Below are 24,985 nucleotides of genomic sequence, written 5' to 3'. Positions count from 1 at the left end.
CCTACCCTGGAAGAGGGCAATGATGTCTGGTACTGGAAATATCACCAATTACTAAGGATGTTGGAGGAGAACCAAGAAACCACCATTTTACTAAACTGATATAATCCCTAACTACATTTCAAAATTTTTGTCCTCATATCCACAGCCAAGTGTAGCGCTTAGCCCTCATCAAGGAAATTTCTCTTTGCAACAGACAGTGACCATAACAGAGAAGGACAACCAATCAAAATTCAGGGAGTTGTAGAGCCCAGCCCCAGTGGATAGATACCTCTACAAAGCAACTCTTGCACCCAAAGGGCAGGGAACATTGCAGAAGAAGGGGTGGAAATATTGTAAGAGCCAGAGGATCAGGGAGGTTGCTATGAGACTGTGTCTTCTAGTAATGCCAGAAGAAACACCCGGAGAGTCTCACCAATATGACTCCCTAAACAGGAACTGAACAAGAATGGCACCATAGGCATGCCAAGGCGGACAAGCAAAAGACCACTAAGACTGAATCCTACATAAGGAACTACAGGCAACTAAGGAACGCTGAGAGTAGCAGAAACAAAACAGTCTTCCCCAGAGAAGCACACACCAATTGATTACCCAGTGCCAAATGATCGTTCCTGAAAGCGTGCATAGAATTAACATTATACAGACTGAGCAGGCTACACTTAGGAATACTCATGTATGCACATAAACATAAATGCATGTAGCAAAAATTAATGAAAAAAGAAGCCATGAATCTTTAAAGCGACTGAAGCAGGGAACATGGGAGGGTTTAGAGGGAGAAAGGGGAAAGAGAAAATAATGTATTTGTGGTATAAAATTTATTTATTTGTGTTTTATGGCATTGATGGTTTGCCTGCATGTATGTCTGTGTGAGGGAGTAGAGGCCCCTGGAACTGGAGTCATAGGCAGTAGTGAGCTGCCATGTGGGTCCTGGGAATGGAACCTGGGTCCTCTGGAAGAACAGCCCATGCTCTTAACCACTTGAACCACCTCTCCAGCCCCCAAATGTATTCATATTATAATCTCTATGGCTGGAGAGATGGATCTGCCCTTATAGGCTAGGCTCACAACCAATAATATATTCTCAAGAATTAAATATGTATGTATATATATATATATATATATATATAAAGATTTTAAAGTTATACTATGTTTTATGTTGGAATAGTAACATAACATATTGAAAATAAACCGGGAGAGGTTATGGCTTAAGAGTGATTGACAAGGGGGTCAACTGTGCTGGTTAGTTTGTGTCATTTGGTATGAAGCACCTTTAACTGAAAACATGCCTCCTTCAGGTTGCCTGGAGGCAAGACCACAGGACATTTTTTTGACTAATGATTGGCTTGGGAATGCCCGCCTCACTGTGAGCAGTATCACCCTGGACAGGCAGTTCCGGGTTGTATAGAATAACAAGCTGAGTGAGCAATAGAAAACAAGCCAGTAAGCATCCCTCCAGGGCTTCCTTTTGCTTTCTGCCTCATTCCTGCCCTGACTTCCCTCAACCATGTAAGCTGTAAGATGAAATAACCCTGTCTTCGTTAACTTGCTTTGAGTCATGGTGTTGATCATAGCAACAGCGAGTACCTTAGGACAAACAGTGAGCCCAAATGAGCCCTTCAGGCACAGACAGTTCCGGGCGGCGGAGGCACCGGCAGGCAGGCCCTGGTGGCGGAGGCACCAGCAGGCACACCTAGGCGGCGGAAGCGCCAGCGCGCAGGCAGGCCCAGGCGGCGGAGGCACCAGCACGCAGGCAAGTCCGGGCGGCAGAGGCACCGGCGTGCAGGCAGGCCCGGGTGGCGGAGGCACCGGCAGTCAGGCCCGGCAGGCAGGCCTAGGCGGCGGAAGCACAGGCGCACAGACAGTTCCGGGCGGCGGAGGCACCGGCAGGCAGGCCCGGGCGGTGGAGGCTCTGGATGCAGGATAGTGCGGGCAAGAAACAGTGAAGCCTGCACTGAGAGCAGATTGCCCCGCTACAATTAAATCAAACCCAATAGATAGCATCGGTAAGAGGAGATGGGCAGACGCCAAGGCAAGAATTCACCCAACAATCTGAAAAACAACATGAAAACACCAGAACCCAATGATCTTACAACACAAGGACTTGAACACCCTAACACAGGAGAAGAGGAAAAAACTGACTTTTTGAAAGCAATAGAGTCCCTTAAACAACATGTAAAAAACGCCCTCATAGAAATGGATGAGAAGTATAACAAAAAGTTTGAAGAAATGAGTAAATATGTAAATGATACCCTGGGAAGTCAAGAAAAAACAATCAAACAGGTAATGGAAACAGTCCAAGAATTGAAAACTGAAATGGAAGCAAGGAAGAAAACACAAACTGAGGACCAGCTGGATATGGCAAATATAGGTCAACGAGCAGAGACTACAGAAACAAGCATAATCAATAGAATACAAGAGATAGAAGAAAGAATCTCAGATTCTGAAGACAACATAGAGAAAATAAACGGACTGATCAAAGAAAACACCAAAACCAACAAATTCTCATCACAAAACATTCAGGAAATATGGGACACAATAAAAAGACCAAACCTAAGAATAATAGGGATAGAAGAAGGAGAAGAGGCACAGATCAAAGGTCCAGAAAACATTTTTAACAAAATTATGGAAGAAAACTTCCCCAACATAAAGAAAGATATTCCTTTGAATATTCAAGAAGCATACAGAACACCAAACAGACTGGATCAAAAAAAAACGTCCCCTCGCCATATAATAATCAAAACACAAAATATACAGATTAAGGAAAGAATATTAAGAGCTGCAAAGGAAAAAGGCCAAGTAACTTATAAAGGTAAACCGATCAGACTTACACCTGACTTCTCTATGGAAACCATGAAAGCCAGAAGGTCCTGGATAGAGGTACTACAGAAACTAAGAGACCATGGATGCAAACCCAAACTACTATACCCAGCCAAGCTATCGTTCACTATCAATGGAGAAAACAAGACATTCCAGGATAAGAACAAATTTAAACAATACATTGCCACAAATCCAGCCCTACAGAAAGTAATAGAAGGAAAATCACAACCCAAGGAATCCAACATTGCCAACACTGCCTACAATAACCCAGGCATCTAGCGACCCTTCAACAGCACAACTCAAAGAAGGGAGACACACAAACTCTTCTACCAAAAGCAGTAAGAATAACCGGAGTTAACAAATGAGCCCTTCATTCTATCATTTGCTACAGTGCTTAATTATAGCAACTAAATGCTTTGATCAAAAATCTTTTTCTCTTGGGTATCATACGACAATGATTGCAATGGATTATGGACCTCGTGCAATGCCACCATTAAGCACAACCAATAAGGGGGCCCCCGGTACACATCCAAGCAGGATCGTGTGGTACCTGTGGAAAGAACGCAGCCTTTGGGCCAGCAGGTGCTCCAGGGCCAGCACTTTCTCCAGCAGCAGGTCACGCACGGCTGTCTCCTCACGGCTGGCTGGACTGATGCGCTGTGCGGTCAAACGCCAGACATGAATCTCATGCTTCAGTTCTGCAGAGAAATAAGGGCAAGGCGCTGAGTCGCTCCCACCCTCGGGCATCAGCAATGCCCCCCCACTGTCCCCATGCGCCAACAATGGGCATCCACGTTTCACCCAGCACAGGCTCTTCTCAGCATGAGCTATGGCGACGAAACTGAACTCTGAAAGTCACCATTAAGCAAGAAAAGCCGTTTCAACACTGCCTGAAGAACAAAGTCCTTTCTCCAGCAATATCTTTTTTTAATCCACTTATTAATTTATTATTGTTGTACTTTTGTTTGAGCAAAGTCTTACCTCCACAACCCTAGCCCATTCTCACTGGCTCTGATATCAACCAAAATCTGCACGTTCCTGCTGTGCTTTTGATACAGTTTGCCAGCGCTTCTCAGATGCTTGGCTAAAAGCAAGAGATCTGGCTTGTCATCTCCAAAGTATGTGACAGGCCAGGGAGCAGCAAAGAGGCCTCGCCAGTTGCTGGAGCCATGCTCCAGGGTTGATGGTCTCCTGGACAGTAAGCGGTTATAAATAAGCCTCTAACTTTTTAGCTTGCCAAGCCGTGGTAGTTAGAGCAACACAAATGAACTCAGTCAATTGCCCAGTCTCTGAATGGTTGAAAGAGAGCTCTTGAATAGCAGCAGTAGGGATGTGGCTCTCGGGCGGCCATGCTTGGCACCTCTAAAGGGCTTCTGGTAAGAAAGCAGGAAGCAGGAATGCCTTCCCTTTCCTATCCCCCTCCCCCAGCTCCTATCTCACACAGGAGAGATAGGAATCAGCTGGTGAGATGCTGGCCAGAAAGAAGCAAACAACACCACCTTCACCCAAGGCTGAATTCAGACAACTTCTGATGGAGAACGGGAGAGAGGTGTTTGCCATCCATTGCTTTCTAGGGGGGTAAGATATTTTATGAGGCTTTTACCCTTAACCTCTATTTTACATATATATATATATATATATATATATATATATATATATATATATATATATATATAGAGAGAGAGAGAGAGAGAGAGAGAGAGAGAAGGCCAAGATGGTAAACTAAACGCAAGACAGCCTTTATGGCTACTGAGTAGCCTCAGACTGAAGCAGCCAAGAGCAGCTTGTTGGACAAGTTGGAGGTATCTGTGGACAGCCATTGCTCCTAAGCATGCAGCATCCTGTGGACAAACAAATACCTTCCTGGGGATCCTGTGGGGGAGTGGACCCCTCCTGCTTATAGGACTGTCCCCTGGGGCTGGGAGAGAATACTACAACAGACTCGGCAGCAAGGGAGGTGCTCATACTTACCGACAATCTCACCGGGCTCCTTGTTATAAAGCTTTCTGTTCCAGTACAGAAGTCTGAGGAGTGGGAAGGAAACCAGGAGAATGAGGCAGATCCCAAGGAACATGTGCACTGTGAAACCAGCAAAGTCCAGGCCCTGGAAGAGCAAAGGAGCGATGCGTGATATGTGTGCCCTGGGTGGAGGTGGGGGAGGTGAGGACATGAGCTGTAGACAAGAGTGGCTCTGGACAAGAATCCTGCAGCCAAACACGGATGCTTAGTAAGTCTGAAATGGTTAAAGGCTTTCTGTTGTTATTTGTTGGCTTTTACGAGACAAGGTTTCTCTATGTAGTCCTGGCTGTCCTGGAACTCACTTTGTAGATCAAGATGGCCTCAAACTCACGGAGATCCTCCTGTCTCTGCCTTCTGAGTGCTTGGATGAATAATGTGCACCACCACCACCCGACTGATTAAAGACTTTTTTATATGTCCTGTGTTTTTGAAAAACCAGTGGTTACGTAAGTTACAAGCCACCTTAGAAGGAAACAGAAATAGGCAATCACAAAGAGCTCCTAAGTAGATTTAGACTGTCTCTGTCACAGGGCAAATGTGCTGCCCCAGGATGGGTAGGGATCAAAACATTGAATAATGTGGTCATGTATATGCATTTATTTATTTGTTAATCTTTTTAATTCTTGGATAAACTACCTGCTGTGGGTTGGAAGGGGCAGTCTCCCCATTCTTGGACACTACAGCACCTGCACATAGCACAGAATCAGCTACAGGGGTACTAGGGAGGCAGCCTCTCCCTTCCTCCCAGCTTTCTCTGCCTGCCTGTGGGACTGTGTCGTGGTCATCTGTTAAATGTGTTTCATTTTGATAAAAACCACCCTTAGGTTAAGTTGTTAGCGAGTAACTCAACAATATTCTTAGCTAATTTTGCTCTTTAGTTTATTTTGTTCTTTTATGTAGATCCTTAAGCAAATATGCACAATATCTCTTGAGCCCAAGAAGGACAGATAAGCCCTTAAAGATAATCACCTATAAGAATTCAAGTAGTTTACATGAATAGTTACTGCTATGGGGGGGGGGGGTCAAGGGTAGCACAATCCTGTGGGGCATTGGGATCTCAGAAACTGAAAGGTCTTGGCAGGATGGGTGTGGTCACAGAGGTCACAGCAGCATAGCCGTGCCATGAGCCATGCTCACATAGGTAAAGGTAGAAAGCCCCATGGGTGTTCAGTGAGCTGCTTCAGGCAAACCACCTTCCACCACCTCTCACTACAGAGCTCAGGTTAATCGCCCCAACCTCCCAAGTAATAGAGTTGCAGGTATGTGTCACCAAACCTCGCTCAGAACTCAAGTTCTGGGAGTTCCTCAGTCAAAACACTACCTTGAACTTGAACTTTATCTATAGAATTCATACCCTATATATCTGATTGAAAGATAGTTGTTTCTTAGGTGTTTGTGAAAATGTTGTAATTTCCTTTAAAACCAGAAGAAAAAAATGAGCCCAGGGGTGCTGAAGAGATGGATCAGTGCTAAAGAGTACTTGCAGAAAGTGTGGGAAGTCCTTCTGTCTATATGCTGCTTTTATTGGTTAATGAATAAAGAAACTGTCTTAGCCTGTGATAGAGCAGAACTTAGATAGGTGGGGGAAACTAAACTGAATGCTGGGGGAAAGAAGGTGGAGTCAGGAGATGCCATATAGCTGCTGCTGGAAACAGACAAGCTGGAACTTTGCTGATAAGCCACAGCCATGTGGTGATACACAGATTAATAGAGATAGGTTAAATTAAGATGTAAATGTTGTCTGAGTTTCTGTCCTGCCCAGTTCCCACAGTCATTAGGTCCCAAAGAAATCACACAGAGGCCTATATTAATGATAAACTGATTGACCCATTAGCTCAGGCTTCTTATTACCTCTTATAATTTATATTAACCCATTATTCTTGTCTGTGTTAGCTACATGGCTCGACACCTTTTTCAGCAGGGCAGGACTGCAGAGGGACCTTCCCTCTTCCTAGAATTCTCCTGTTCTCATTGACCTGCCTCTACTTCCTGTCTGGTTGTCCCGCCTATACTTCCTGCCTGGCTACTGGCCAATCAGTGTTTATTTAAAACATAATTGACAGAATATAGACAATTGTCCCATACCATGTAAGAGGTAGCCAATAAGAAGCTAGAACTAATAGGCCAAGCAGTGATTTAATTAATACACTTTCTGTGTGGTTATTTTGGGGCTGCCAGGAACAAACAAGCATCTTTTCTACTATAGCAGAAGACCCAGATCTTTCCCCCCAGCATCCACATGATAGCTCACAACTGTCCAGTTACATGTGACAGACTAACCTCTTTTGTCCAAGGGACTGGAAACCCCCTTCTAGCCTTTATGGCACTAAGCATGAATGTGTTGCATAGACACGCATGGAGCAAAAAACACCCATACACAAAAAAATAAAAAAACAAATCAGCATTAAAATTTTAAGAAGCCTAAGAAAATGGCTTACATGTAATATCAATCCATTTACCTTTAAACCAACCAGGCCTAAGACCTAAAATTTTTAGTTTTAGCAAATACAGCCTGAGGAGACAGGAGTTCTGTATCCTGAGTAACTCTGGGTCTGTTCAGAATGTAAGCACCAAACTTTCCTCCCATTAGAAACAGGGACAATTAAAGAAAGGAAATATAAGAACAATGAGAAGAGAGAAACATTAATGAGGCCCCGTGGGACAAGCACAGCACTGAATGGAAGTTGCTAGAAGAGTTTTGCAGGTAAACTTATCAAGCAAAAGAAAGGCAGAAGAGAAAAATCCAAACTGACACTTTTTTAGAAAGAGCCAGAGTGATGCAGCGTGCCGTTGGATGCTGATATTTTCCCTGGGTCTATTAGACACATGTGTCTGCAACCCATTGCCCCATCTCATCCCTTTGTAATTTCCTAGACATTTCTCCATGTTCTTAGTAACAAAACCAACTCCCAACACATTGATATCAACCTAAATGCAGCCCTTCCATCCTGCAGGGCCTTTCATGCCTTTCCTCTCTTACTTCCAATCCTTCACTTATGATGATGGTGTGCACTGTGGCAGCGGGGACCCTGGTTCACAGCACTTAAGTAAAGGATGCTGCACAGAGTGCTCAGGTGAGCTGTGCATTTCCTGAAAGCAACCCTAGTGTGCTGCTCCTTACCATCTTCCTCAACTCCTGGTTGGAAACAATGATGACATTGGGTGGGTCCCCAATGGCAGTCGCAGCTCCTCCAATGTTTGTGAAGATCACTTCTGCAATCAGGACTTGTCTTGGATCAAGATTGAGCACCTCGCATAACCTATCGTGGATATAAGAAAGTGAAAGGCCTGTGTGCAACCCGGATGTTTAAAGCACTTGCTTGTACAAGGGAGGCACACTCACACACAGGCACACATATACACACATGCACACACACAGTCTGGGAGAAGAGTAAGGCACAGAGTGCGCCTCAGCTGCAACATCCTTGGGTACCACTAATTACAAGGATTCTTTTAGTTAACATAGCACAGTCAGAGCTCTCCAAGTGATGATGTACTTTCTGCCTGCTCCCAGCCTGGAGGGAGTACTGTGTTCTGTGTGGAGGGCCCTATAGAAGAAGGACCTGCAGCATGTGGATGGGCGCTGGCCATCAGAGACCTTGAGACAGGAGAGAGGTGGGTCGTCAAAAGTCACCAGCAATAACACCAAAGTTTGCTGACTTAGTCCCTCATCTGTCTTCCCCTTTTCTGAAGAGACCCTAAACTCCCCCGCCCCTCTCTTTTCTTTGAATTACCACCTTAATTATTTCTTCCTTGGCCATAGACCTCTATCTTGGCTGCCTGGGATTTGCCTTGGAATCTTTGGAAGTCCTAAAACCCTGATCACCCGAAGACTAAGTCCTTGGAGTAAGCAGAAGGAGGAAAGTGTGGCAGCAAAACTCCTGATATCTGGCGATCTATATGCATGGCTTGCCTGTGTCCCGCATGACAGTCTGATCTATATGCATGGCTTGCCTGTGTCCCGCATGACAGTCTGATCTATATGCATGGCTTGCCTGTGTCCCGCATGACAGTCTGATCTACACGCATGGCTTGCTGTGTCCCGCATGACAGTCTGATCTATATGCATGGCTTGCTGTGTCCCGCATGACAGTCTGATCTACATGTATGGCTTGCTGTGTCCCGCATGACAGTCTGATCTACATGTATGGCTTGCCTGTGTCCCGCATGACAGTCTGATCTATATGCATGGCTTGCCTGTGTCCCGCATGACAGTCTGATCTACATGTATGGCTTGCTGTGTCCCTCATGACAGTCTATCTTTTGGAAAGCAATGCACATGTCTTTCAACTTCTCATGGTATTACTGAGCTGTGCTGATACCTGGACCTGTCTAGAGTTCTGCAGTCACACAAGTCAGAACTGTTGGATTGGAAGTCAATGACCTGGACTCCAGTGAGGGGATGGATACTATCCTTTGTCTTTTTGTAGATGTTGAGGAAGGAGCCTTGAGCCAGGTGGTACGACCAGAACACAGATCCGCTCCAAAGCTGATCGTCATTTCCATGTTGGAAGTGTTCTACATACCTTATGGTAACAGGTGTAAAAAGGAGCATTGTGGTGACATTGTCTAAGAAGGCAGAGAGGATGGCAGCAATGAGGCAAAGCATCATGATCATGGCCCACACTCTTCCTCGAGAAAGCTGGTATGCCTAGGATACATATATAGGAAGGAACAAGGCAAAAATCAGTTCATTCATGACATAGAAGCTATGTTCTTACTAATGACTCCAAGACATGGAGACCAAAATTCTTATTCGGAATTTGCAAGTTTGTTGAAGAAGTTATTTTTTAAAAGAAATTTTCAATCCCAAAATGAAAGTAAAGGCCAGCACCAGCCTTTGCATTAAAAGAGTGTGCCAAGGTCTCCTCATCCACAAGGGCATGGCACAACCCTCATGCACTATGCATGGAAGGGTCAGTTTAACCCTTCAGACCTGCTGACAGGGCTATGTAGAGAGATGCTGTCTCGAAAGCAAAAACAAAAACAAGTAAATTTCAAATATGTCACCATAAAAATGATAAGTAAGGATAACGCTAGCTGGCTTGATTCAGTCATAACACACTGTGTGCGTGTACATTGAAACATCATATTATAGCCCCAGACATATACAATCATTGTTTGTCAATCAAATAATAGTAATTATAAGTTTTTTTTTAAAAAAAAAAAGACTTTTAAGGAGTTAGCATTTTAACCCAGTGATGGGATCTGTGCCAAGCATGTGCAAGGCCCTTTGCCCAGGCCCCAGCAGAAATTAATAAATACAGCCTATACAAGATTAAAACAACAAAAAGTACTTTTCCAAGATTTAAAAGCCAGGACTGTATATGTCTAGAAAGTAAGCATTGGAATTACATCCCTAAATACAATCGCTTGACATATCCAGACTCTTGCATGTAAAGCGTGTTCTGATGCACAGCCCTAGCAGCCCACTCCAATGCTGCTCGGGGAGAGAACTCTCTGCCTGAGCTCCCTCTTCATTTACTCATGGAGAAGTTGGAAGTGCTGCTCTGAGTCATGCTTAGCACAGCAATTACACCAAGATTTCCAGAGGCCACTTTGAAAGGAGGATGGAATTTTAAATATTTTAATTTACTAAATGTACAATATTAGAATAATAAATAGCACCATTCAGTTGGTTAACATTATTATTTATCAATTACATATTTGTGCTTCTATTGCTCTGATTATATGTAAGTATTTTATGCCTATTATTTATTGATTTGGTGTATGACCATCAAGTACAACATTACACCTACCTTTACAGCACAGTAATCAAAAAATCCCGTTTCTGAAAATATGGCTACTAAGATCATCTAAAAGAGAAAGACAAAAAGTAGGTAGCAAAATTTTCTTAGCAAAATACCACATTGGAACAATGTGATAATGACCTCATCACGAGTTTGCACTCTGGCTCCTGATATCTGTGTCCTCAAGAGCAACTTTGCCTTGCTGGATGTCTGTCACTTTGAGTCATCCACATGCCCATAGCTCTTTAGCTGTGAGAAAGGAATGTTTATTCACCAGGCCCCCACATATGCCATGCTTTGTTATTGCCGTCCTAGGAACTACTACACCGTTTGCTTAACTTTTGAAAAAAAGCAAAACAGTATATATTATAGACACCTAGTGTGATCCCCTTCTTCTGTCCAGATGACCAAGCCCGATTTGTTTCTCAGCATCCTGTTGGACAAAATTATCTTAAAGCTTGTACCTGGAGGCCTGTAAGACAGAAAAAAGCCTGGCTTGAGTTTGAAGGATAGCCTCAAAACTACCGAGTAAGGATGAGACAGCAAAATCTAGGTAGACACCCCTCCAGCCAGAGGGAGGGCTTGGCTGTCTATCATTGGCTGGAGGCAGTATGATGTTACTTAACCTATATAAGCTGACGCTCACAGTGATAAACTGAGTTCCTGCTTTGTCTTGGCTCCCTATCCTGTCGGATTGCCCTGCTTTGTGGGGCTGCGGAACAGGCAGATAGAGCACTCACCTTTCCCTGGGGAGGAGGCCCGGCAGCATCCCACACAACTATCGGCTCCTCCATGAAACCTGAGTTCAGAGCCTTGCTCCACCTTCCCCTTCAGAGAGGATGGCAGCTCTGAGTCCCTTTGAAGCCTAGAGTAGGTGCCAGCAAGCAGATGACTGTCTGGTGACTGCTGCAAAGCGAGCCTCCAGATGTGGCACAGATACAGCCCCACAGACCCTGTCTAGAGAATAACCCGGGAACACATGATCTTTTCCACTGTTGTCCAGGGCCTTGCCAAGTCTCACTTGTTCTAGCTTAGAGTTACAACACACGCTCAATGCTAATCCTCTAGAAGTTTATCTTTCCTTCCTACAAGCCGACTTATTTATGTTCCTACACTGACGATAGCTAGAACTCCTACTTAGGGACACTTTTCTTTATATTATTATTATTATTTTTTTTTTTTTGGTTTTTCGAGACAGGGTTTCTCTGTGGCTTTGGAGCCTGTCCTGGAACTAGCTCTTGTAGACCAGGCTGGTCTCGAACTCACAGAGATCCGCCTGCCTCTGCCTCTGCCTCCCAAGTGCTGGGATTAAAGGCGTGCGCCACCACCGCCCGGCCCTTTACTTTATATTATTAAAATCGCTTTCCCAATTAACTGAAATTGTTCCGTGGTTCATTTATTTAACATATGCCATTTTTTTATTTTAAGGTTAATAACTCAAAAAATTGCTCACTTTCGTAAATACCGACGCCACGTCATTGTTCAATAAGCCCTAACGAGCCAGAGCACCAGTCATTTCCTCCTCCTTGGGAGAAATGAGCTAGACCTGCTCACACTTCTCAATCAAGCCCTGTCAAGAGGTATGCCATCTTGACTTATAATGATAGGGATCAGCAAGCATGGAAGAGTGAAGGACCCAGACTTGGAGCCATATCCTGCTGGGAGGACTGTAATTACCATGCCAAACAGCAGTGCCAGAGTCTCAAAATCAATCCACTCCACCACGTGGGTCAGGCTGGGTCTCTGTAATCAAAGCACAAATTTGCCAATTAATCCTGTGCGTCAACCCACTGAAGAACGCTCAGAAAATGGGCTGCCCTTAGTGCGAGCCCACGCTTCGGGCCAAAGTTGGAAACACTCCACCCTCTTCCCTTTGAAATTGGATTATATCATTGCTGAATAGCACTCGTGACCCAACGCATCTGTCGCATCAAAAGTATTCATGGGGGAAAAAATGTAACCCTGCTTCTGGAAGCTCTAGGAAGATTATTGCCTGAATTGCAGGTTTGGTCTGCACATGTTTCCCTCAGTGGAGTGGCATGATTGACAGCTGTCTGTTCTACTCTCCAAGGGCCACTAGCATGAAGTGCAAAGTGAGGGACAGCCAGCCAGCACCTAGCCTGCTGGGAAAGGGCGACTCATTGAGTGACCCAGGGGCTTCTTGATGCCTGTACCTGCTACGTACCATACGTGCCATTTTCCAAATGAAAGATGATTCGAGCCATACTTATGAAAACAGGCGCATGACTTGGAGATTCGGAGACAATCTCTCTCCAGCACAGACAGCACCCCAAACTCACGGACTGCATGCAGCTCAAATAGGCTCCTCTTTCCCATGCTACAGTTTCAGTCTCCCCAAGTTAGTTCCCTGAAGTCAACACAGCCAGCCAGATGTGCACATCCTAGTTCACTGCCTGGCAGAACCGGATCTCAGCCAACCCCAGCAGGAGAAGAACCTAAGCCTGTGATATAGACTGCTTGCTGACGAAAGCCCTGGTCAGGTTTATTCCAAGGCAACCTTGTCCCTGCCGGGGACGTCCTCGTCTTTCTTCTTATACGAATGGGCTCTCATTGGGGACGACAGTTGAGGTCTGGAATACAGCTCAGCAATATTTGCCTAACATCCATGACACCCTGGGTTCCATTCCAAGTGCTACGAGAAAGCCAAAATTTTCTTGTCTCTACGTTTTAGAATTTGGGGATATTTTACCTTTCAGTTTAGCATCTCTTTATGCAAACCCAGCCAAGGGGAAAAAAAAACTCACTTTCTTACAACTGCGTTCAGACCAGTCCACAATGACATTTTAAGTTAAGAACACGGAACATAAATAACTAACTCAATACACTTCCCTACATAGACATTTCATATGGGAGGGAGAAGAATGACCTGTCTATAGTCTTTAAAAAGGAAAAACATCCACCAGATTGTAAAGCTACTTTCAAATCCAGTTTGTGTGTGGCCGGACTCTGAGCAGAGAGGCAGCTTCAACCGTCCAACAAGTCTTTCTCCGTTTCCTAAGAACACTCAGGCTCCCTCATTGCCCTTCGTGTACTTCCTTGTGCCCTATCAAGTGGACACCATTATTTACATACGGGCATCTCCAGGGCCTGCCAGGCTGCAGGGCAGAACCTCAGCCCTGTAGGTCCACCTCCACGCCTCCTGGGTAAGAACACTAGATCCACTTCTAAGACCTTTCTCACGCCCTAGTGGAGACGGACATCGCTGAGTGTGTGTTTATCCACAGTGACAACTCTCTTAAACCAAGCGTGTCAGCTCATGCCTCAATGGAACATGGGCAAAACATGTGGGAACATCATACAAAAGAATTTAAAACAATTCGTACGCCCTGGAGTTTCCATGGGGCTGGCATTGTATCGTGGTGAGCCAGTAAATCAAACACAGCCACTTACATCTCCAACCACAGCCAATGCTGCTAACGCTGCAAGCGCTCCCAACATGGCTGCCAGGGTTCTGTGAACAATCTAGAAAGAAACACACAAAAAAGCCTGCGTTGACACGTGTCCCATGTGACATTGTATACCACATCACGCATAAGACCATTTCAAGAGGTTTGAGATCTTGGCAGCCCATAGAGCAGCCACCAGCAGCCCACATTCTAGTAAAGTAGCTTTTATTCCCAGAACAACCATGAAAGCCTGATCAAGGAAGTCTGCTGTAGGCATTCCTACCGCCAGTCGCCTGTAAGTTACCTGCCCGCTTGGGCTTGGCCTCTTATACTATAAATGCCAATGTAAATCGTGTCGTGCATTCTCTCTCTCTCTCTTCCCGTTGTGAGATTTGGTTGTTGTTCTGCGTTTCAGCAGAGGACTGTGATCTGTGAGTCTACCCCTAAATAAGTAACCCTTTATTATACTCGATTCTGAGCTAGTGTGGGAATTCTTTTTAGTGTCCGTCTTCAGAAGTCTGCAGGGGAGCGGCATTACTTCTTTACCATGTTCTCTTTAGACAACTGAACCTTTAGTTTAAGAAGGTAAGTCAACCCTATTCAATTACTAAGAACACTATTAAGTCAGCACACAGCCAAGTGCCTGGTCTAATTGAGATGCCAGCATATCACCGATTGGCAGAAAGATATTTTCTATAATCCAGTGCACGTGAAATTTCTACCCAAATCTGTTGGAAAATCTGAGCCCATGTGCACTGCCACCAGGGATGTCTATGACTACATAGTAAGACCCTGTCTCGAAGAAGTAAGAGAAAGAAAGTACCCAGAGTCCTTCCTTCTGCTCTTGGAAATGTATTCACGGTCCACCATGTGCATGTTTGCATGGCCCACCATCACCCTGTGCATGTCTTCACGGTCCTCCATCACCCTGTGCGTGTCTTCACGGTCCTCCATCACCCTGTGCGTGTCTTCATGATTCACCATCACCCTGTACGTGTCTTCATGATTCACCATCACCCTGTGCGTGTCTTCATGATTCACCATCATCCTGTGCGTGTCTTCATGGTCCTCCATCACCCTGTGCATGTCTTCACAATCCTCCATCACCCTGCGCATGTCTTCACGGTCTTCCGTCACCCTGCGCATGTCTTCACGGTCCTCCATCACCCAGTGCATGTCTTCACAATCCTCCATCACCCTGCGCACGTCTTCACGGTCTTCCATCACCCTGTGCATGTCTTCACAGTCCACTATACAATGTGCGTGTTTTCATGGCCTACCATCATCTTATGTACTACGAACCAGAACTACCTTTTCCAATTAACATCTTCCTGTCTCCCCACTTACTTTCTCTCCCCAAGTTCTGGTAACCATCAAGTATACAAGACTGGATGTGTGTGATGCCAACTTTTTATGTTCCTCATATGAGGGAGCTCACTGGAGAGCCAGCTTCTTTCTGTGTCTCATTTCTCTTCCTTCACAATGATCTCCAGTTCCAGCCACGTTGTTGCAAAGGACGGCATTTCATTCATTTTATGGCTGAATGGTATTCTATTGTGTCTGTGCTCCCCAGGTTTTGCCACTTATCAACTTGTGGGCATTTAAATTGTTCCCATTTCTTAGCAGAGGGCATGAGAATGCAGACGGCTCTGATTTTGTGTTCAAAAGGCATTACACAGAATTGTTCCACTTGATCGAAAGTGCTCCTGAATGCACTTAACATGAAAAGTCAGAGGAAGCTTCACAAAAGGTAAGAATGTAAACACTTTATGTAATGTGGAGTCTTCACATCAGGGCTCATAACTCGGAAGTTTCAGACCACTTTAGAGACAGCTTTTGTGAGCCACAATTTCCCCCTGTGGTTTTCTGTGTGAGTTATAGAGTACAGAAACCCAAAATGACCCTCAAACCCAATAATGAAACATCAGTGTTCTCCATAAGCTCACTGGATGCAAGATAATGCAGGGGAAAAAAATGTTTTGGTTGTTTTCAGTTATTCTGGGAACTGCATGTTTCTTAATTTTGAACAGAATGCTAATCATGGGGTCTCTGCTAGCCTAGCATGAGCAATCCTTTCTACTGACTTGTACCGGAAGAGACTTCAAAGCTGGCAAGGAAATTCTTTAATTGCACAGCCCATAATCTAGGTCCCAGCTCCTTAAGCGATGAATCACAAACCCACATGGAGTTGCGTGACAGAATCTGACAGTTGGTAACGGGAAAAGGTCCCTGAACACACAATCAACAAAAATTCAGCAGCAGCATCTAATAAACGTGAGGTGTTTCTGTCATTGCTAATCAGTGATTATAAAGTATCCCACGATGCCTGCTTGAAACAGCCTAGCAAGCCTTGCTACTGCCGCAGGCTATGAACTTCAGGGCTCTGACTGTAAGTGTCCCTCGCTTACATAAACAATGGCCTAACTACAGAATACAAAGGCTTTATCTTCCTGTTGTCGCACCTAGCAGGTAAGAATCAGCTTAGACAATCTCTGGAGCTCATGGTATTAGAATGTGTGATTTTAAAACCTGTTTGTGTTGCTGACCTAGTGTTCATTTTCAGAGTGAAGTAAGTTTTGACTTGAGATTAGGACAAAATTTCAAGCAATGCCTGAACTGGCTCTAAATTTACTTCTGCCATCTTATGCCATTTTTTTCTGTGAAACATCATTCTCAACATTGACCATTATCAAATCAAAGCATGGACAGATTCTGAAAAGCATTGAGGATACTTCCCATCCTGCGGTTTCAAATAGTCATCCGAGATTTAATTTTTATGTAAAAATAAGCAAGTATATCTCTCTTGTTAGTCTAGAAATGTTCTAACGTCTTTAAAATTATATTATGCAAAAGAATTGTGTTGAAATAAATTTATGATTCAGTGTCCATAAATGCATTTTGCATACCTATTTTATGAACCTGTATTCATGGATTTGTGTGAAAATTCCTTTGATGAAAACAGATTGTAAATAGGAAGAAGTTTAAGAAGCCCAGATCTAAGTAACAACTAAAGGTCTGTGTTACATGACCTGTCATAGAAATAGACACCATATGCTATGACAACACGTGCTTACAGCCGTGCAAGCATAAACAACAGGCAAGAGAAGAGGAAAATGAGTATTACCAAACATAATCAAGTTGCTTATTTCAAATCACATAAGTCAGTGTTTGGACCCAAAAGCTCGGCCTTACTTGAAACCGTTTTTTTCTGGCCTCTGCCTCACCCCATCTTCAAATGGGAATAGTCACTGGGACTGGGGGACCTTCTGTGACTTCTGGCTCCTCTGTGGAGCTGCAGCAACCCTCAGAGGTTGAAATGTCAGGTCTCTTGGCAAACAGACAGAGCGCGATGTGTGCTCCAGCAATCCTGAGTCTTTTAACTTGTTAGCGGTTTTAATGCAACACAGAGCTCCATGGTGCAGAGGCCACCGATGGGACTGGGGAATGACAAGGAAATGGTGACTCTCACATACTCAGGTCTGTGTTCCCTCTGTTAGAGGGCATACGTTCCACAGCAGTACTGAATCCCCAGCTTCTGTACAAAATCACCTCTCAAGGCCCATCAGGAAGCTCGGTGTGATGCTCACCCTTATAACATCAGCACTCTTGGATGGCTAGAGATGGAGAGTCACTCCTGAGGTCCTGATATTCGAGGTTACACAGTGAGTTCCAGACATCCCGGTCTACACAGTGAGTTCCAGACATCCCAGTCTACACAGTGAGTTCCAGACATACCAGTCTAAACAGCGAGTTCCAGGCATTCCAGTCTACACAGCAAGTTCCAGACATCCTGGTCTACAAAGTGAGTTCCAGACATCCCAGTCTACACAGTGAGTTCCAGGCATCCCGGTCTACACAGTAAGTTCCAGACAACCCGGTTGACACAGTGAGTTCCAGGTATCCCAGTCTACACAGTAAGTTCCAGGCATCCCGGTCTACACAGTAAGTTCCAGACAACCTGGTCTACACAGTGAGTTCCAGGCATCCCAGTCTACACAGTAAGTTCCAGACATCCCAGTCTATACAGCGAATTCTAGGCATCCCGGTCTCCACAGTGAGTTCCAGGCATCCTAAACTACACAATGATTTCCAGGCATCCCGGTCTACACAGCAAGTTCCAGGCAGTCTGGTCTACATTAGTAAGTTCTAGGCAATTTGGTCTACACAATGAGTTTCAGTCATCCTGGGCTACCCGGTGAAACATTGTCTCATTCTCTCTCTCTTGGAAAAGATGGGATGAACGGGTACAAGAATAGAGGACTACATGTCCTTATGATGAAATAAATCAGATGACTCCTTTCTCTGGAACACTGGAGCAGGGTATAAGCACTTTTCAAGATCGATAAATACTAAAGTGCCAATGCTGTTACAATCATTTTTTTTTTTTTTGGTTGAGCTTTGGTTAAGTGTTTAAACACTGTCTCTTGTGCCTGGTAGTCTTGAGTGGGGACCTGTCAATCCAGCAGCCGCTTTACAGGCAACTGGCCACACTGTCAGCCTGGCAGGCCAGCATAAGGACCCTGAGAACACCTCAGCAGTTATAGAAGACCCACTATCACCACGTCTGGAGATGCTTTTATTGTAAACATTCCAGACAACCTGGTACTATTAGAACTTGTGATATGAGAGACAGAAGGACCAGGAGTTCAAGGTCATCTTCTGTAGTAGGTGGCTTCCCAGACTCCCAAAATAACCACACAGAAACTGTATTAATTAAATCACCGCTTGGCCTATTAGCTCTAACTTCTTATTGGCTAGCTTTTACATCTTAATTTAACCCATTTCCATTATTTTACATTTTACCATGAGGCTTGTGGCCTTCCGACAAGGTTCCAGCATGTCTGTCTCCCTATGGCTTCTCTTGATTCTGCCTCCTTTCTCTCAGCATTCAGTTTAGTTTTCCCCACCTAGCTCTACTCTACCCTATCAGGCCAAGCCAGTTTCTTTACTAACCAATGGTATTCATGACATACAGAGGGGAATCCCACATCAACCCTCAGCTACAAAGTGAGGTCAAGAGCAGCCTGAACTATGTGAGATCTTATCTCAAAATGAAAGAAATAAGATATTATCTCAAAAAGAAAGAAAGAGAGAGAGAGAGAGGAGAGAGAGAGAGGAGAGAGGGAGGGGAAGGGAAGAAGAGGAAGTGAGGGAAGGAGGGAGGGAGGAAAGAAGGAAGGAAGGAAGGAAGGAAGGAAGGAAGGAAGGAAGGAAGGAAGGAAGGAAGGAAGGGCTCTAAGTAAGACTACCCTTGGTCAACTCTAGATTACTGGGAGGGAATTCTGGAAAACTAGACTGAGGGGTATGGGGTGCAGGATCTTTGAAATGGGAGAATAGGAGATTCAAGCAGTATCTGGAATGTGGGATTCTGACGGATGGAGGTCTGGTGCTGGAGCACAGAACTGTTAGGGACTGGGGTACTCGGTTCTAGAACGTGGGACTCTGAGTGATGTTGGGGTTTGGATGCTGGAATGTGGAATTGTGAGGATGTGGGGTCCAAGTGTGACACAAGCGCCTATGGGGAGTTGGAACAGATACCATGCTGTAAAGGGCAGAGAAGAGTGCTGGGGGGATGCGCAGACACTAGTTGATGATGGGCGCTGGAGTATGTGACTGTGAGGAATTTGGCATTTTCTGGAACACAGAGGTATATGGTATGCATACAGATTCTGAAACATGGGTCTGGGTCAGGTTGGGGTAGGTTCTGGATCGGGGATTCTGAAGGACTGAGTCGATGCTAGAACACTGATCTGTTAGGGATTAGAGTTGAGAGATGGGCACAGTTAAAGATGGAACTGTGAGGGAATGGGGTAAGTGCTAGAACATGAAGCTATGAATAATCGAGGATACAAGCTGGAGAACATAACTATACGGGATACTGGTGGTTTCTAGACCATGGAGCTATGGGGGATACTGGTTGACTCTAGACAATGGAGCTGTGTGGAATATACTGGTGGGTTCTAGAACATGGAACTATAAGGAGTACTTGTTGATTCTAGAACATGAAGTTTTGAAAGATGCTGGTGGGTTCTAGACCATGGAGCTATGAGGGATACTAGTGGTGTTGTAGGAAAGCTGCTTGGTTATTCAGCCACTCAGCAGCTCAGACCCAAAATAATCACACAGAAACCATATTAATTAAATCACTTCTTGGTCCATTAGCTCTAGCTTCTTATTGGCTAACACTTATATCTTAATTTAACCCATTTCTAGTAATCTGTGTATCGCCATGTGGCTGTGGCTTACCAGCTAAAGTTACAGTGTCTGTCTCCAGCAGGGCTACATGGCTTCTTCCCAACTCCACCCTTCTTTCTCCCAGCATTCAGTTTAGTTTTCTCTGCCTACCTAAGTTCTGCCCTATCAACAGACCAAAGCAGTTTTTTTTATTTACCAATGGTATTCACAGCATACAGAGGGGAATCCCACATAATAGTGGGTTCTAGAACATGGAGCTGTGAGGGATACTGGTGGGTTCTAGAACATGCAGCTATAAGGGATAATGGTGGGTTCTAGACCATAGAGTTGTGAGGGATACTGGTGGGTTCTAGAACATGGAGCTGTGAGGTATGCTGGTGGGTTCCAGAACATGGAACTGTGAGGGATACTGGTAGGTTCTAGACCATAGAGCTGTGAGGGATACTGGTGGGTTCTATACTGTGGAATTGTAATGATAGGAGGAAGGTTCCAGAACATGTTAATGAATGGGCAGTTTCATTAACAGTTGCCTCTGAAGTGTGAGGCTGCCCCATTTGACCTCCCTGCAGAGCCTACCACCTCCCCCTCTCCTTCCCAGGGTGGTGATGTGTTGTAACAAGTAGCTTCAATTGAGATGTGTGGAAATGGTAGAGAATGGCCATGGTAGGTTGTTGTGTCAGGACTTAATGCTGTAATCAGCTCCCAGGCCTGAGGTAAGAGGTCTGGTGTGAGATGATTATCACGAGTGGACTTGGTCTATGTCCCTAATGGCCTTCTCCTGGCCTTGTCTCTCTGAAGCACTTGTATTAGGTTGCAGCCCCATGGAATCCCCAGTCCATTGTGTCTATTATAGATACATGTGTGAACATGTTTTAGTCTTTGTGTTTGATGATCTCTCTGTGTTTTGTCTGATATGTCCCATAATAAGACTCCTCACACACTGTATAACCAACAGAGAATATATACTCTAAAATTCAAATATCCTTAAGTCCTTCCCTTTAAACTCTAGAATAATCCTCTTGCCTAGCTAATATGTTATAGAATCATAGACACTAGAGTTTTATGGACTTCAGGAAATGATCTGGTACATATGTTGAACATACAGAACTTCCTAGCTGTGGTTTCAGATCCACTTTGATAAGGTTACCCCACTGAACTGTAGACAGGAGAGTGTTCCCAGGCCAACCTCATTACAGGTTCCAGTTTTTCACTGGGCAACCCTGGGTCACCTGAGAGGAGAGATTGTGTAGGTCGTCCAAAGGAAAAGCTCAGGAGAACTGTGTCCTGGAATCTCACAGTACTAAGTTCATGAGGTACAAAGTCCCATTACATATCAGAAAGGTCTCCAAAGCTTAGCTACAGGGCTGAATCAAAGACTGCATAGCTATGGCCCCAACTGCACAGATTCATAGCATCTGTCCACTCCTCCACAGATCCGCTTAGAAGGTGTGGGGCTACCAAAATCTGGTGTTTCGTGCAACTCTATCCTTCAAATACACTAAGTCACACAGCATGAAACTAGCCAAGCACAGAAGCCAGAACCCAGGAGGACCTTGTCACCCCCAAAAGAGTGGATCCTCCCCTGTGGCCTTCCCATGGTGAAAAGGCAAGAGTCCTACAGTCACAGGGCCAGAAATGGGAACATCTGAAGGCAGGAGTAAGCAGTACTGGAGCTACATGAGACAGCGATTCCATTTTTCCTGTCCGGAACCATTTCTACCTCTTCCCTACAGTTCCTATTCAAACCCTAGTCAGTACACAACTGTGCACAAATTCAAAGAAGGGTGGGGTAGCTCCCTGTGCATCCCAGGAGCCAGAGCGCCTTCCCATTGAGCTGACTTGAACCTTGCAAAGTCGCCAGAAAATCTCCCTTATTGGGAGACAGTGGAAGGTAGGAATTACAGAGGGGACCTAGCTGGCAAGCAGTGCAGAAGTAAATCACATCAGTAGATATAAAGAGAGCACCGGCCTAATTTGGGCCAGCAGGGCACTGTTACCACCTTCTGGTTACTGCCCCTGTGAAGGCCAGCCTGGGCCCTGGGCTCCGCACAGCATACAGAGAGAATTGGGATGTTCCACTAATATAGTCCATCTGCACACCAGAGAGGGGGTGGAGGGGGAGGCAGAGAGGGAGAGAGAGAGAGAGAGAGAGAGAGAGAGAGAGAGAGAGAACTGCCTTTCTCTTTCACAAGAAACTGAGAAGCTGCTCAATTTTTGCAGACGAACCAAGTAAGATTACCAAAGTCAGGAGCACAGTTTGCCCTCGTAGTAGTAAACAGCTGGAAAATGAAGTTTGATATGGAATAATCCTGAGTACTGAATATTATATCTCATATATAAAGCAGTACACTCCCCGAATTCAGACAGAGGGGACCCATTGATATCCTCGATGATGCTTTAAGAACATGAGACTTCATAGTAGAGAATACCTTGAAGACCCTCCCTTTCCATACACATAATGGACCAGTAAGTCCACACTGGTCACCAGCCCGAAGCTTCTGCCTATTGTTAGCAGAGTGACAGTGAACACAGTTAAGCAAATATTTATGGAGTAGGATATAAGACCTTTGAGAATATGCCATGGAGTGGTGTAACTGAGTCAAATAACGGATTTTTGTGTGTTTGTTTGTTTTGTTTTTGTTTTTCGAGACAGGGTTTCTCTGTAGCTTTGGAACCTGTCCTGGCACTCGCTCTGTAGACCAGGCTGGCCTCGAACTCACAGAGATCCACCTGCCTCTGCCTCCCAAGTACTGCCCGGTCAGCAATAATTTTAGCTTTGTGGGAATACTCCACACTGACGTCAACGGTGGCTACATGAGTTTGCACTCCAACAGACAGTGAATGAGGGCTCCCCTTCCCTACATCCTTGCCGATACGTATCAGCTGTTTATTTTCTGTCGGTTGTTTTTCTGAGTGTTAGCCATCGTGACTAGGACAAGATGGAATTTCAACGTAGTTTCAACTTTAACTTCCAATTCCCGAATTGCTAAAGATGATGAACAATTTTTGAGATTTTTTTGGACCATTTTTATTCCTCCTTTTGGAAAATCTACAGCCCATTTCTACTTGGGTTGTTTGTTTTGTTGATTCTGTTTTGTCTTTTTTTCTCTGTTGTTATTGTTGTTGCTTTGTTTTGTTCTTTATATATTCTGGATATTAATCCTCTACCAAATAAACAGCTAGCAAAGATTTTCTCTGGACTTCTGCCTAATGGTTGTGTTTCTTGTACAAAACCTTTTTTGTACAAGGTTTACTTTATGTTTACTCAGAACAGTTTTTGACATTTTAGGGTTCACACTAAGGTCTTTGAACCATTTAGAGTTGATTTTTGGGCAAGATATTAACTTCTAGCGTTTACAGCACTGTTTATTGAAGATGCCATGTTTCTTCTGTATGTTTTTGGCATCTTTGTTAAATATTAGATGGCTACAGATATGCATGCTCATGTTTTATTATACTATATTGTTCCATTGGTCTACATGTCTCTTTCCATGCCAGTACTACACTGTTTTTATGTCTTGAAATCTAGAACAGAAATCCCTCCAGCTTTGTTCTTTTGCTCAGGATTGCTTTGGCTTTCTGTGGTCTTTTGCTGTTCCCCATAAATTTTAGGATCTTTTTTCTGTTTCTGTGAACAATGCCATTGAGATTTTTTTTATTGAGATTGCACTGAATCTGTAAACTGCTTTTGGTAGAACGGCCATTTTTCATATTAATTTTACCAATCAGTGTATATACGAGGCCTTTCCAAATTCTAGTCACTTCCTCAAGCTCTATCTTCCACAGATTTAACATGTTATTATAGAGGTCTTTCCCCTCATGCTATGTTTATTCATAGATATTCTATTGTCTCTGAGGCTACTGTGAATTCTATTGTGTCCGTGGTTGCAACTCAGCATATCTGGTGTAGTGTATAGAACGAGTATTGATTTCCTATCCAGCTCTGATAAAAATCATCCATCTTTTTGACAAGTTTTCTGGTGGCATTTTTGGAGTTCTTTCTGTATAATATTATACCACATACAATTAGGAATAATTTGACTTCTTTACTATTTATGTTCCTTTAATTTCTTTCTCTTATTGCCTTATTGATCCAGATAGTGTTTCAAGTCCCGTTCTGCAAAGGAGTGGAGGTGGTGGACAGCCATTTCTAAGTCCTGATTTTAGTGGTGTTGCTTCCGGGTTTTCTCCATTTAGGATATACTGTTGGATGTGCGGTTGTCATATACAGCTTTTATTATCCAGAGGTATCTTCCCTCTAGTCCTATCGTATCTAGGGCCTTTATCATGAAGCCTTGTTGGATTTTGTCAAAGGCCTTTTCTGTTTCTATTGAGACAACTGGGTGATTTTTATTGCTAAAACCATCTGTATGCTTTATTTGCTGGCTTAGGTAGGTTGAACCACCCATGTATCTCCAGGTTAAAACCAGTTTGATCATAGCGGGGGACCTTCCCAAAGACAACCCACTGCAGTATTCTGTGTAGCACTGGTTGGGTGGACATGAATTCTTTTAGCCTGTTTGTGCCATGGAAAGATTTTATTTCTCCTTCAACCATGGCAAATAGTTTTGCTAGCTACAGCAGTCTGGGCCGGCATTCACAGTCTTTTAAAACTCACAGAAGATTTCTCCCCACTCTTCTGGCTTTGAGGTTTCCACTGAGAATGTGTTCTTGCGGGTTTGCATTGTATGTGGCCTGTGTCTATTCTACGGAAGCTTTCAATACTCTTGTTTTCACTATGATACGCCATGGAAAGTCTCCTTTAGGTTTTCTCTACCTGGTGTTCTGTGTGCTTCTTGT

At 44.3% G+C, this 24,985-nt stretch overlaps 1 protein-coding gene across 1 annotated transcript in view; it reads right to left on the bottom strand.

Annotated features, from left to right (window-relative positions):
- Positions 1-24,985, bottom strand: part of Oca2 (OCA2 melanosomal transmembrane protein) — a 209,294-nt gene that overhangs the window by 142,324 nt on the left and 41,985 nt on the right. The window contains exons 10-16 of the mRNA XM_057756393.1: positions 13,995-14,066; positions 12,261-12,326; positions 10,593-10,649; positions 9,360-9,484; positions 7,955-8,093; positions 4,786-4,918; positions 3,365-3,512 (exon numbers count right to left, since the gene is read on the bottom strand). Of these exons, the coding sequence (XP_057612376.1) occupies positions 3,365-3,512; positions 4,786-4,918; positions 7,955-8,093; positions 9,360-9,484; positions 10,593-10,649; positions 12,261-12,326; positions 13,995-14,066 (740 nt within the window). The remainder of the gene's footprint in view (positions 1-3,364; positions 3,513-4,785; positions 4,919-7,954; positions 8,094-9,359; positions 9,485-10,592; positions 10,650-12,260; positions 12,327-13,994; positions 14,067-24,985) is intronic.

This window comes from Chionomys nivalis, chromosome 23 (genome assembly GCF_950005125.1).
Source record: "Chionomys nivalis chromosome 23, mChiNiv1.1, whole genome shotgun sequence".
In the NCBI taxonomy this organism is placed as follows: domain Eukaryota; kingdom Metazoa; phylum Chordata; class Mammalia; order Rodentia; family Cricetidae; genus Chionomys; species Chionomys nivalis.
The sequence above is the reverse complement of the archived record's forward strand: the minus strand, read 5'-3'. Positions and strand labels throughout refer to the sequence as shown.